Source organism: Cynara cardunculus (assembly GCF_001531365.2).
Source record: "Cynara cardunculus var. scolymus isolate 2C chromosome LG 2, CcrdV1, whole genome shotgun sequence".
Taxonomy (NCBI): domain Eukaryota; kingdom Viridiplantae; phylum Streptophyta; class Magnoliopsida; order Asterales; family Asteraceae; genus Cynara; species Cynara cardunculus.
In genome coordinates this window covers 6,491,960-6,507,446 of record NC_037529.1, presented here as the reverse complement: position 1 = coordinate 6,507,446, position 15,487 = coordinate 6,491,960, and the positions used below count along the sequence as shown (strand labels likewise).

General features: G+C 34.7%; 1 protein-coding gene across 1 annotated transcript; it reads right to left on the bottom strand.

The window, feature by feature from the left end:
* Positions 1-3,962: 3,962 nt before the first annotated feature.
* LOC112505641 lies at positions 3,963-6,175 on the bottom strand. The gene is made up of 3 exons (XM_025109526.1): positions 5,294-6,175; positions 4,492-5,034; positions 3,963-4,064 (listed from the first exon to the last, which is right to left on the bottom strand). Exons 1-3 carry the CDS (start codon positions 6,173-6,175, stop codon positions 3,963-3,965), a joined length of 1,527 nt encoding a protein of 508 aa, XP_024965294.1.
* Positions 6,176-15,487: the final 9,312 nt, after the last annotated feature.

The following is a 15,487-nucleotide window of genomic DNA, read 5'->3' as shown; positions in this document are numbered from 1 at the left end:
AAAATCTGTCTCTTAATGGTTTTAAAATCTTCTAAATGATTTTGTATTTTGAGTCTCTTTTAACCATTAAGCGCGCTAATTTTATTGTAAACAATTACCAAATAATAATATTTCATTTTGCACTTTATCATGGGAGTCTTTTAATCATTCTGACCACTTAATCATTTTGCATCAAATCATTCAGCAACTGCCAAACAGTCCCTTTCTCTTGCATATTGAAATATCTGATAATTGAAATTTTCAATGCACATGGGCACATTATTGTATCAACATAACTGGAGCATACTGCACAACATTAACAACATATTGTGATATTGTCTTAATTATGGGACACTTGTTCTTTGCAATGTACAGTAATATAGATTATGAATTTTACAATTTATTATTGTTCTTTTGACTTTTATTTACATTGAGATTTGACATTACCACATCAGATTTAGGGGCCGTTTGATTGGTTTTTTATTAAGTTCTATATGGATAAAGTTGTTTGTATAAATTAATTTGTTTGTATAAGTTGGAAAAGTTTTTGTTTAGGAGAGTTTTTTTGCATATGTAAGGAGCGTTTTTTTAGTTAGAAGGGACATATTTGGAGAAAAAAAAACTTAGCTTTCTATATAAAGCTCCTCCTATAAGCTTATTGGATAAGTCACTTTCTATATTATTAAGCTACTATGAAACAGTCATGTATAGTTGAGTGAATAAGTTGTTAGTTCTATTAAGGCTATTAAGCTGCTAAGAGATAGGCCTTTAGCCTTTAGTTGTTAGACTCTAACTTTTGAGTTTTACTTTTTGCTTAAATGACAATAATTTGGATGTAATTTACTATTTTAGTTTAAAACTAATAGTTTTCCTTGTCTTTTAAGTTCTATGTATTGAAATAAAGTTTCTGTTTTACTAATTTCAATTTGGAAAAGAAAAAAACTAAAAAAGAAGCAAAGACGATCTTAATCTAGGATTTATTCTTTTATCATTCTATATTTTGTATTTAGGGTTTTGGTTCCCCCCCCCCCCCCCCCCAATTGTATATTTTTATTATAATTAATAAAAATCAACAAATGGATGAGACACTTAGCTTGAATAAATTCTAAACTTTTTAAAAAATCGTATGTTTTGTTGTTTTATTGGCTTAAAAAAATAGACTTTGGGGCATTTTTTATTATTTTCGTACAGGGCATCAAAAATCTTAGGACCGGCCCTGATGGTTGATTTTGTTGTTGATTTTTAAGTTTTTGATTTAGGGGTGTTTGGGATTTGCTTATTTGAAACAACTTGTGTTTTTTTAGACTAGTCCTTATCAACTTATTATAAGTTAGAATGGTTTAACTTCTTCAAAAACTTCTTATTACCGGTTTGACACCGGTATAAGCTTGTTTATCTAAACACTCAAAAACGCTTATTACCGGTATCACACTGAAATAAGTCAATAAGTTATTTTTATAAGCAATCCTAAACACCCTTTTGTTATGCCGAAGAAGGTAGGTTGGGTTCACCGGAATGGGCGTGTTAGATGGCATCTATAAAGAAATAAATAAGAAAAAAGAAGTAAACAAATAGAGATAATCAAAAAGTTAAAGAATTGGGTTAAATGACGAAAATACCCTGGACTTAACGGATTTTTGTAAAGATGGACAAAAAACAAACGAATTACAAACCACAAGGACGAAATAAGTAATTTTGAAACCATAAGGATGAAAGTAACAATTTTCAAAAAACCACAGGGACTAAAAACATAATTTACTCTGTTTAAAATGATGATTTTTGTTGAGACGGTTCAGCTTGTTCGCTCTTACAGGCCACGTGCAAAGAGATTTGGCGCCGAAAAGCGTCGAAGGGACAAAATAACCAAAACTTGAAATCAAACCTCTTTCATCAATCATCAGATGCAGGTTTTCAGATCACTAGCAATCATGGCGAACTTCTCATCTACAATCCGGCTTCTGCAGTTGACCGGAACTGGAGTTCAAGATCAGTGGTAAAATACAATCGGATTCATCTCGTTCCTCATCCTCTGTTACTTCAGTTCTCCTGGTATTTCTTTCTTATCTATATCCTATAATCATCTTACCATCAATCATAATTTCGACTTCGCTCAAATTTTCGTCCCTCCAATTATGCTAGTCAGTGTAATTTACCTATCGCCATGTGAGTGTGAGTGTGAGTGTGTTTGTGACTGTGTTTTTATTTATTTTAGTTAGCTTTGTAGGTAATCAGGCATTGACTACAAGTAACTGACTGTTGTAAATTGTAAATAATGGCAAACGTGGATATCAATCTGATTATTAGACGATTATAAAACCCTAGGAAGCTATGATCATATGTTGATGAAGAGGAATTTCTAGGTTGTAAAGGCTGAGAGTTATACTCTGTACAACATCATATTGAATTGTGGACAAGATGAATTTGATCATTTTTAATGGTGTTTTGTGCTATTAAAGTTTGTTGAATATCCCAGTTGTTAAAACCACTGTATCCGATAATCATTTACTTGTTTTGTGACAACTAATTTCGTCCCCTGTACGAAGAGGCTGTTAGATTTTGGAAACAAAATATCAAAATTACTTGGATGATTCAAGGATTGTGTACAAAACACTTTTCAAAATCTGTGATTTGGACCCTATTGTCTGGGGTATCACGAAATCAGATTTGGGATAATCCAAGAACAACAAATCTGAATTTCAGGCAAAATCCAAGATCACAAACACATAATATCTTGCTTGTTTATGCTCCTTCAAAGACAAAAATCCGACAGAGTAACAGTATATACGAAGAAGATAATCTGCAATAACTGAATGAAGCCTTATATAGCCACCGGCGGTTAAGTCGGTTATTTTTGGCGGGAAGTCATGTCTGTTTTCAATAGACGCGACTGTTCGGGTGTTTGGCTGGAAAACAACCCCCGCCAGGGGAACTGCCCTTGGACCCCCGCATCCCCGAGATCAACTTAACTTATCCGAGCTTGCACTCCGCACCTCCGGGATCGAATTATAGCTATAATTTTGGTTTGTCTCACATTAATCCCTATCATACTAAATGGCTTGATGACACTAAAATCACCAACAGAGGCCGAACCAACCGATGTTGATCTTACTGTGTTGGCTTAGAAAGTTCACCAGATGGTTTCTTGTGGCTTCCTGATGAGCTATTCGTCTCATAAGCTCTTCCTAATCAGTCTAATGTGTCATTCTTGGATTCCCATGATCATAATGCATCGTTAACAGACTCTCATGAGCCAAATGTCTCCTTTTCAGTTTCTCATGGGCTACAATCCCCATTCTCAGTTTTGCATGACCCAAATGTCTTTGTCTGATTCTCATGTCCCCAATGAGTTGTTCTCTGATTCACATGAGCTAAATGCATCATCCTCTGATTCCCACAATGCAAAAATCTTGTTCTGGGTTTCTCAAGAGCCAAGAATTTCATATCTAGGCAGAAGCAGTGAAGCTGCACAACAGTCTAATGGAGAAGGCTGATCAAGGTAAGGATCTTCCTCTGGTTTTTCTCTGTATGGGAAACTGTTAAACTGCTAGTCTCTCTTTCTTTCATCCAATGTCTGCTATAGTTAGACTAAAGTAGGAGCATACATAGAAGAACAAATACAAGATAAGTTTATATTGTTATACCTTAGCACTGAAAAATATAGATCAAGGGAATATTGACTGCATATGCAAATTTGAAATCATACACAAAGTTTCAATCCAGAATTTACACATAGGATACGTACCAAAAGAAAAAGAGAGAGGAAAAAAAGAGAAAATTGCAACTATTTTGCTACAATGATTAATCAAATTTTGGTTTCATAGTTTGTTGATGATATGTTTGGAAGCTGGGAAACAATATGAATCTACTAAGGTTCAGTTTCTTTGAAAAACAGCACTGGCATTGATCCTTATTCCCCTATGCCGTCCAAGTATGTGATGAGGGGGTGATACATCTATGAGAAACTAGGGAATCCTTCTAGTAGTCTACAACTCGATGACTTCATTTTTTCGACAATTACCAACCCACAAGTATAGAATTCCTTTCTTACGAGCAGGCAGCACTCTACAACAATCCTTCCTTGGTGCCTGCGACATAAAAATGAAACAGTCAGAAAATGGATGCAATAGAACTATGTTTTAATAAGATTTGTATACGCCTTGTTCATACATAAATCACTCTTCTGTCTAATACCTTGACGGGTAAATAAACCCTGTAAGAACTCTTACATGTTACCAAACGAATTTGGAGAAGGGGGCATGGTGAAAAAGGATGGGGAAATTGAAAACAGATGAACAAGGAACAGACTGGCAATATATGAGAGATCGATCACTTTTCTTGTCTTTTGCTTGTGTATATACCTTGTATGCATAAACCCTTTAAGAAATCTTCTACATTTTACTAAGCGGATTTGGAAAAAAGACAGTGAAAAAAAACTGAAAACAGATGAACAACGGATAACAAACATGTCAGGCATTATAGTAGTGATCCGTACATTAGATAGAGCATATGTACCTTTGTCCAACGAAGATTATCTTCCTTCTTTAAGACCACGATTGTATCAATAGTTTCAGGAGATTCCATCTTCCATTTGCAATGAGGGTAGCGTTCTTTATGAAGAGTATAGATCCCAATGATCTTCCCCTTACTTTTGTCATACCTAGTTGAACTCATGTAATACACGAATGGCTTCTGGCATGGGTTCCTTGTGACAGGCCTGGTGTTGAATGCATATGCTGTGTAATCGAGCCTTTTGTGCCAATTTAGGAATGTGCGAGTAGGTATCTCAAGCTCTCTTGGAGATAGGATTCCACGTATAATTTGGATGGCAAAACCCCATGAGACCAAAATGGACCATTGCCTTTTCTTGTCGTAGCCAATGGACTGCTGTATGATACTTGCAGAATCATACTTAGTCGATTGTAGCAAGTGTTTGATGCCTTGAGCTCTTGTCATTCCTGGAAATATTGGGTCGACTACATCTAGGTGGTGGAGAGAGACAAATGGAGTTACTGGATGGGCTGCTAATAGACCCAAGAGATTCCCATGCACATCAAACTGCACATTCAGTAAACAGAATTAGTAAATCTAGAGCTAAGTTTTAGTAGATTGCTTTATAGGACTTGCATTTATGTAAAGGTGTTACAATAATAAATTGATAAAATGCTTTTGGGCCTCCTTTTTTAGGACAATTTTGAAATAAAACATCATATTAGTCATTTCATATGACTTTATTTGAAAAAAAATGTCTTATAAAACAAATTTCCTATGAAAAATATGTCTTCTCAAATGACAGCTAGATGTGGTTAAAACTAACCTGATGAAATCCTGGTTCTCTGGTGAGTGGGACATTAAGTTCAGCCATACAACCATGCATTCTATCATCACTTCCATAATAACCAGGATATCTATGAAGACACCGGTCCTGCATCTTCTCCAACTCCACAGCCAATGGGTAACTGATGGCGAACCCACCGCCACCAAAAGCCATCCCGTACGAAAATAACATGTTCTGGAAATGACTTTCTGACGTAGACCCGATATAATAAAACTGATTGTGATCATATTTAGACAAAACCCTCACTAAATTCTCCACAATGAATACAGTGTCGTCGTCTCCCATGACAAACCACCGCACATCCTCCATTTCCAGTCTCAGTGTCTCGGAAACCACTCTAGATATACGGATGGCGGACCTATCCCCATCGGGGTTTGTGTATGGAAACTTTGAGGTATCCTCAGAGATGTGGATGTCGGGTAGGCTTTCATTTTTCATGGTTTTTACATGCTTGTCTAGCCAAACAGCCCCCCTGGTCTCCCCACGTCGCCACCATAGCTTGATATATTCCTTTCTGTTCCGCCATAGTCTAGATGAGGCCGCAATCCCGAATGCAATATGTTTGAGTTCGGTATCAAAACGGAGAACCGGTTGGGTTGATAATGGTTCAGGTATGGTGGTGTTAGAGGAGGAAATGGGATTTTGGAGATTTTCCGCAGCAGAGAGGTGATCGTGGCAGTCGGTTGTGGTGTTAGTTGTTGTGGTTCTGGTGGTGGTGTCGACGACAGGTGCAGGTTCGAAAAGGATGGTGGAATAGTAGAGGATGTAGAGGAAGAACAAGGAAAGGAAAAGCCAGGAAAGGGAGTTGCGGAGGGAGGTAGAATGAGGGCGGTGTTGGGCGGAGGAGGGGGAGGGTGCCATTGTTTGGGTTGGGCAGCATACCACCCATTGCTATAGCCTAATAATTGTGTGAATGTTTTGTTTGCAGAAAAGGCAAAGGCAGGGGCAGGGTGCGAGTGATGTTCGGATCTTGTGAGGGAGATAATTAGAGATTCGTTACAAAATTTGTTATTACCAATCAAAAAATCTAGGCATCTCCTCCTCTTATTTTGCTTTTCAGGATATCCCGATAATTAATAACATTTATATAACCATTAATTACGCCCTCTACTCTACAACTCATAACTACTGCATGCTAAACCAATACTCATAACACTTGAGTTTTTCATCATCTCAAACTCATGAACTAGGGGTCGGTTGCCAAACGTTTACCGGGTCAGGTGCATATACACATTCTTGGCCATCAAAATAGATTGTTAGTAAATGTCTTTTATCCGGTAAGCGTTTACTAGGTAAGAGTATTTTCCCTCAATTAGCAGGTAACATTTTGGGTCCTTGCTATATCTCTTATCGGGTAAGATTCTTAGTTCTTGTTACCCGATATGATAAGTGACACTCGGTAAGAGCTTATTTGGAAAGTGTTTATATGGTAAGCATTTACTAAACAGCTCCTAAAACCAGCCAACCAAGGGTAGTCCATTTCTCAATAAATTTGGAAACATATTTATAACTTAAAGTTTGTGAAGGTTTTTGCAGTGGCGTTTCGGATTTTGGCTGCAAAAATTGGAAATGTTACTTAATGTGTTGTTGCGGGCAGTTGCTCATGGATACGAATGACTCTGTTGTGGGTAGTCGATCGAGAAGAATATCTTGCTACGTGATTCTCCAGATTGGTAGTTAGGTTGTGGCAATTTATGCATCCCTAAATTTGAGTCATGCAGGTCAAATCAGATGATCCATAAGGTTGTTAGTTTATCTAACAGACGATGTTTCAACTTTTATCGTGGATGTTCTTAGCGAGTCCTATTCGTTTCCATCATTCATGGATGGCTGAAACTGGATACAGTTAAAATGGATCAAGGCATTTGGATTCACATGTCTATATATATATTTTTTAATTTATAAATAATTAATTATTATAAATAAATAAGAAATAAGATACTAAATAAATCAAATACATTATATGTACTTGATTAATTGATTGGCCTTTCAAACAAAACCGTTTGTAGTGATCGGGCTTTTCTTTTAAATTTGAAGATTTCTCTAATTTTTTGTATATTTTAAAGAAGAATTTAATATAGCTGATGAAGTAAATTTTTTCAAAATCTTCAATTTCTAAAATGACAATGTTGTTGTTTAATAAAAAGAAAATATAACAAAATTTGATTTAGTTCCTGTGTTGCTGGAGATGCTTTAATGCTTTATAGATATTGTACTCTTCAAATTTAAGAGTTTTACCTAAATGTTTAATAAAAAGAAGATACAACAAAATTTGATTTAGTTCCTATTTTCTGTAATTGTGTAACAAATATATTTTTCTCTCGATCTATGATATTTTTCACGGCTCAATAGATAATTTGATAAGCCAATGATTTTTTTCCGTGTTTCATAATACGGTTAACCAACATGTTAACTAATCGATTACAATAATTGGATCAGATTTTACAATTTTTTCTTCACAAGTTGTCAATTTTTAAACCTACTGATCTCGTAATATTTGATGATGTGGGTATCGAATTGTCTTTAAAACTAATTATATAGAATGTTGAGTTGTCAATTTTATTATTGTTCAATAATAATAATAATAATAGCAATAGTAATAAACAATAATAATAATAATAAAACAATGAGTCAAAATGATTGCTATTATAATGATAATGAAAATTGTTTGTGAAGCTTTGTTCTTGGATAAAATGTTATATGGTGTGCGTCGAATTGAGACCGAAGATCGTTAAAATGTAGGCCTCTCAAGTACCTACCAAATTAAACTAATCAATTTTCGTACCAACCGTACCAATTTTGTTGGTATAAATCTAAATCGTTGGTACCAACTATCAAAACTTGGTTAGTATGTGGTATTAGAAGTCGTTTATCATAGTAATATCGTACCATGCCAACTTATTTTTTTAATTATTTATTAATTAAGTTTAATCAATAATACAACATATTTTGATTCTTAAATTTTTAATTATTTATTAATTAAGTTTAATCAATAATACAACATATTTTGATTCTTAAATTTTTAATTATCTTACTTTCAGATTTCCTAATTATAGATATAAAAAAAAATTGAATTCATTCGCTTAACCTTAACAACTTTAGTAACTCGTCAACGTCTCTACGATCTATCGCTGCTTGTATTAGACTACTAGTGAATGCTTTTATTGTATAAATGTTATATGAAATGCTTGTTTATGTATGGATAAGTGGTACAATACATATTAACATGTTAAATATTTGAAACCCTATTCATTGAAAAAGCTACCCTTTTTACAAATGGAAGATGTAATCTCCTACAAAAATTGATGCAACTGTGGTCTTAAACAAGGAATATATTCTTAGGGACCGTTTACCAAACACTTACCAGTTAAGTGCTTGCTGGTAATAGTCACCACCCTCACCTACCCTATCGGGTAACATTCTCGGCCATCAAAACGGATTGTTGGCTAAGCGCTTTCGACCCGATAAGAGTCTTCTCCCTCACTTACTGGGTAAGATTGTCAATCCTTACTATGTCTCTAACTGGGTCGGGTAAGATTCCTGGTTCTTGTCATGCCACCCGCTAAGGCAAGTGACAACCACTAAGCGCTTACCTGGTAAGCATTTGGTAAACGGCCCCTTAGTTGGACGAAGGTACACACGCACTATCTACCGTATAGATCTCAGATATATTGATTGACATGTTCGTTATCCACTGTTCATCTGTTTTCAGTTTTCGAGTCCCATTTCACTGTTTTTTCTCCAAATTTGTTAAGTTGATTCTCAAAGGGTTTAATGCATATGTATACACATAAAATACAAGTGAAGAGATTGATCTCTAATATATGTACTTGGATGACATAGGGGAATAAGGATCAATGTCAATGCTGTTTTTCAACAAAACTGAGCCTTACAAGATTCATATTGTTTCCCAGCTTCTAAGCATATCATCAACAAACTATGAAATGAAACCAAATTATTGATTAATCATTGTAGCAAAATACTAGTAATTTTCTCTGCTTTTTCTTCCTCTTCTTTCTTTTGGTATAGGTCTTATCTAGATCAAAACTTTGTATTGAACCTATATTCCCTTGATCTATATTGTTCAATGCTAAGGTATAACAGAACGAACTTATCTTGATGTATTCTTCTATGCATACTCCTACTTTCGTCTAATTATAGCAGACATTGAATGAAAGAAAAAGAGCCTAGCAGTTTAATGGTTTCCCGCACAACACTTATGAGAAAAAGAAAAGCAGGAGGAAGATCCTAACCTTCTTCAGCCTCCTCCACTAGGTTGTGGGGCAGCTCCAATGCTTCTGCCTAGATTTGAGATTCTTGACACTTGAGAAACCGAGATCAAGAGTTTTGCATCATGGGAATCTGAGGATGATGCATTTAGCTCATGTAAATTGGAGAGCAGCTCATTGGGTTCATGAGGATCAGAGAATGAGGCACTTGGATCCTGCGAAACTGAGGATGGGGCTTGTATCTCATGAGAAACTAAATAGGAGGCGTTTGGCTCATGAGAATCTGTTAATGATGCATTATGATCATGGGAATCCAAGAATGACACATTATGCTGATTATGATGAGCTACTGAGGAGTTTGGCTCATCAGAAAGCGACAAGAAACCATTTGGTGGACTTTCTAATGCCAACACAGTAAGATCAACATCTGTTGCTTCACTCTCTTGCGGTGGCTTCTTGGTTCTGGGGACGAAATTAGTTTTCCCATCCTTGGTTTCCATCTCCACTAACAAAACAAGTGATGATTATCAGATATAGAGATACTGGAATTTAACAATTCGGATATCTAACAAACTTTATCACAGAAAAACTACAAACCAAGTTTAATAGCACAAAGCACCATTCTAAAATGATCAAATTGACCTTAATCATCGTCCAGAATCCCGCAATTGAGTGTACCATCGTACAGAGTATAACTCCCTCCATCCCTTAAAACCTAGAAAAATCCTCTTCATCAACTTACCATCATACTTTCCTAGGGTTTTATAATTGTCTCATATTCAGATTGATCTCCACGTTTGCCATTGTTTAGAGTTACAACACTCGATCACTTGTGATCAAGGCCTGATTACCTATAAAAACTAACTAAAATAAAATCACAATCGCAATTCCAAACACACACACACACACATGGCTATAGGTAAATTACATCGACTAGCATAATTGGACGGACGAAAATTTGAGCGAAATTGAAATCATTGTTGATGGTAAGATAATTGTAGAATATATATAAGATAGAAATACCAGGAGAACTGAAGCACCAGAGGATGAAGAAGCAGAGCATGACAACAAGAGGAACGAGATGAATTCGATTGTATTTTACCACTGATCTTGAGCTCCAGTTCCGGCCAATTGCAGAAGCCGGATTATAGATGGGAAGTTCGCCGGTGAGATCGGTGGCAGACATGGACCTCTTCCTCCATGACTGCTTAGTGATCTGAAACCGCTGCATCCAATCAAGAGTAGGGATTTTTGGATCGGAAGTCTGTGAGCGTGTGTTTGCTATGATTTCATGTTTTGTTATTGCCCACCTCAACGTTTTTAGGCGCCAAATCTCATTGCACGTGCTAACACGTGACCAATGAGAACGAACAGGCTCAATCGGGTCAAAAGTGAAACCGAACAATCTATGTGGATGTTAAAAGTTAACAAAATATAATTCATATTTTTGTTTACCTCTTAATAATTTCATTAAGAGCTAACCTCTGAATCGCTAAGAGATGAATTTTGTTTGACAAAAAAAAATTGTTTTTAATGGTTCTAAAATCATCTGAATGATTTTATATCATGGGACTCTTTTAACCATTCAGCACTCTAATTTCATTGTAAATTATTACCAACAAGTTATATTTCATTTTGTATTATACCATAAGAGCTTTTTAATCATTTTGACCACTTAATTATTCTACATCAAACCATTCAGCAACTGCGAAACATCTCCTAAGAACATTACCCTTCCTGTTGAAATATCACTATTATTATTGCATTTCTAAATGTTATAAACAGTTTAATATGCTCATCATGACAGTTTTCATAGCATACCATGACTCATGACTCTTGTCTCACACCACGTTAAGTATGTAGCACATCATGACCCAATACACGGTTTTTGTAACATGATATTTGAAATTATATTTCCAATGTCTTACTTTTCAGTTTCCTGTATAATCTGATTTAAATTGTTTAATATATTTGACTTGTTGAGTAACGGTAGAATATATATGTTTATATAAATAATATACAGATTTGTTGTCGTAAGTCACGTCATGACCTCACCATATCTCATAAGGTTTGACATTGCCGTTACGCCACACCTTATACCATTTTGTAACCTTAATTATGAATAATAATTTTTTTTTGATATAGAGGGGGGCCTCTAATCAAGAAAAAAAATTAAAACGAGATTTAAAAAAAAAAGACATAAAAATAAAAACAAGGCCAACACTCGAGTGGAGACTAAACCGAAGCAACTACCAAAAAGGAGCAAAGCTCAGAAGAGAGAGAGGGGAAGGAAGAGAGAGGGGGGAGAATAAATGAACCAACCACTAGGGAAAATTCCAGACAATTTGTAGCACATACAACTGTCGGAGAAGGCTTCATAGTAAGGCCAATCAGTCTGGATCGGACATCATCAAAGATGGATTTGACCATCATGTCATAAGATCTTCTTTCATTTTTGAAGATAAGATCGTATTTTTCCTGCTAAACATGGTAGACGGCTCTAGCAAGCACTAATCTGTGAATAATAAACCAGATGGTCTTGCCTTTTATGGCTTGCTGATAGACTTTAATGATGTTAGTCTAATCATCCGGAACATTATGAAGGTTCAGCTTGGGTTTAAGACTATTCCAAACCTGATTAAGGAAGAAGCACTCAAAGAAAAGACGCTGGTGGGAATCAAGCTCATTATGACAGAAACCACAACACAAATTAGGGAAGGCTTCCCAAAACCGAAGTTTATCATGCGTCTTGAGACACTGTTTTATGGCAACCCAAAGAACAAAAGCATGTCTGAGAATATTTTGCGAAAACCAGACCATATGAGTGATTTGAACTCATTCATATGAATGAATAAAACGTATAACATTCTAAATTATTTTATTAAAGAAATATTATTTTGATAATATAGCTTTTATAATCATATCTAATACATTAAAATTAAAGAATGGATAAAACAAAAATATTGACCGATCAATCCAGTCTTGATCCGACCCCACACATACTGATTGAAACTAATTTTACCCATTATCTAACTCGTTCATTTTACCACATCTAAATTTTAACTTGTGTTAATTCAGTTATATAGTCGACGTTCACCATCTAAATTTTAACTTGTGTTAATTCAGTTATCTAGTTGACGTTCACCATCTAAGTTTAACTAACCAACAAAATCTCTTACAACATAAATAGAAATAACATCCCAATACTTCGACAACATCTAGATCTAACATAACATAGCATAATATTTAATGAACTATGAATGTTCAATACTGAAACAAAACAATAACGTTTGTGAAATTGTAACTATGTATAGCAGCAGGGCTGGATCTATTAGGAGCTGATCGGGTTCTCGTACATCCGCTCCCTCGATTACTACAAGAGAAAAAGATTAGCTGTCTGAAAGATGCACTCGCTTGATTTTGAGGGGTGCCCTTAAATACTTTGAAACCTAATTTATAATGGAAATTAAGCATGAGAGGAATGGTTGGATTACCGCTCTACATGTAAGTGGTCATGAGATTGAATCTTTCAAGTGAAGTTTAATTTTTTGTCTTTTAATTTTAGACTACAGGGCCAGCACATTTACTCGGTACTATCACTGTGTCAAGACAACTTTTTGTTAACTTTAATCCCGTTTTGATTTTATTATTTGTTTTCATGAGTTATTTTCCTTTCCGAAATCAAGTCTTTTAAAAATTCTCGTTCTTTATCTCATTTTCAAAACAACATATATTTATTTTAAGGGTCAAGTTCAATTTCATTTGAAAAAATGTATTTTATTCTCTAAATCGACAAAATTGACTTTTCCCTATAAACCACGTTGACTTTCTATCCATGTCAAACCGCGATTTTTTTACGGACAATTGATTCACCTTAAAGGTGCACCCGCTTAAAGAAATTCCTGAGTCTGCCATTGTATAGCAGTGGAGCGTAGTTGCACATTCTAGCCCTTTTTTTGACCATTCCAACTACCAAACTCTTCATTTTTCTTGCGTTACAACAATACCAACGTGTATATTAATCAACGATGTGTTTAATCAATCTTCTTCGATTCAACGCCCTTAAGGCCTTGTATTCAACTCCATTAACATACCAACTCTTTTTGTAACATCATAAGCAACTAATGGAACCCAAAAAGAAAACATAAGCTTTCCATAGAAACAACTCGAATTCAATAGAGTTCTTAGTGAACCACACTGATTTCTTTACTTCTCGATTCGAGTCCGTGCCAAAAATTGTAGGACTTGTTGGGATTTTGCATCTAACACGGTAAGCACATCTTATGTGCACCATGAAAGAATTCATGGGTGAAAATGATACGAGACAACTCGCGAGCTACTCGAGATCGACTTGGTCAAAACTCGGTCAACACTCGACTTGAATAGGCTCGACTCAAACTCAAACTCAAACTCAACTCGACATATTAACGAGTCGAGTCAAGCTACCCAATACTCGACTTAGGAAGTTCGTAAGATACTCATTTTTTTTATATATAATTAGTTTTAAAAATATAATCAGCTTTATAATATAATATGCATGTATAATATAATGTAATAAAAATGTCTTACATTTTTAAATATATTTGAACAATATTGTGCATTTTTAACTATAAAAACTAATCAATAGTTTTTTCTATTAAAATCATAATTAAAAAAGATAAAAAAAAAACTATAGAAGTTTTGTGAAGTTGTCTCACGATGGAAGAGAGATAGTAAGAAAAAGATAAATATATGTTATAAAAAGAAAGAGAGGTGAATGAAGTTTGTAACTTTGTCTTTTTATGATGAAGTTTGAGGTGTATCCCTTTAGTTTTTTAAAATTTAAGAGAACATTTTTTGAGTTTTATAATTTATAAGAGAATACCCTAAAATTTCATAAATTTCGACATGTGAGCTTAATTTGAGTTCGAGCTTGATTCGAGTTCGAATTGGAGCTTGATTCGAGTAGGAGTTCAAGCTTCAAACGAATTCGAGCTCGAGCTCGAGTTTAAGTTAAAAAAAATTGCAATCAAGTTTGAATCAAGTTTAGTTTTTAACCATTTGTGAGTTTTCGAATCCAGTTCGAGCTTGAGAAATTGCTATCGAGTTTAGTTTTTAATTATTTGCGAGTTTTCGAGTCGAGTTCGAGCTTGATAATCGAGCTCGACTCGCATCATTTACATACTTATGAAAGATCACACAGTGCGTTAAAAAGACCAAATCAAATGTCATTCTTTTAACAAATTCTTATTAATACTAATAACATAAGAACCAAAACGTTAATAAATAATTATTTTAGACAAATTATGCAAATAAAATCAATAGTCTAAAAATCTAAAATGGGGGTTCTAAAAAGTAGCCTAGGAACAAATTTTGTAATTTCTAACATTTGGGTACAATGTATAATTTTTAGGCCCGAATTTACTGCCAACATTATTCGTTTTATTATTTGACCATACGAATTATATCAACAAATATTATACTCAATTTTCTTGTATCATTAAGGGTAAAAATGTCCTTTTCTAAGACTATATGCGTTTTTCATTATGAACATTTATTTTGAAACGAAGAGAATAATTTTACTGTAATAAAAAGAGAATTTTTTTAGCGTTTCCGACCTTTTAAACCTAAATCGAGGGTTTGAAATGAAAACGTCAAACGACGAGGCCTATAAGTTGGTGGTGCAAATAAATGGTTATGGCCCTACTAAATAGGGTGAGCCCGATGACTTTTTAAACGTGCATTCTTTAAGTTATGACACATTTTAGGAGCATCTATAGATCTAAATATTTATAGCTAAAGGTTGATTTATTTATAAACATCCTATTTAATACGGCCATTTAATGAAAAGACGTTGGAAGGGTAGAATGGTCAAAAAGAGCTTCTAAACATTTCTTAAAAAATTTCCTAAAAAGAGCTCCTGAAAACTTTTCCATTATCTAATTTGTTTCATAAATAAATCTTA

Bases quoted from the DNA above. Each gene is read 5' to 3' on its own strand.
- LOC112505641 (XM_025109526.1), bottom strand. From the start codon at position 6,175: ATGGCACCCTCCCCCTCCTCCGCCCAACACCGCCCTCATTCTACCTCC. The intron at 5,035-5,293 runs GTTAGTTTTAAC...CTGAATGTGCAG, and splicing joins GAGAACCAGGATTTCATCAG to TTTGATGTGCATGGGAATCT. The intron at 4,065-4,491 runs GTACATATGCTC...TTTATGTCGCAG, and splicing joins ATAATCTTCGTTGGACAAAG to GCACCAAGGAAGGATTGTTG.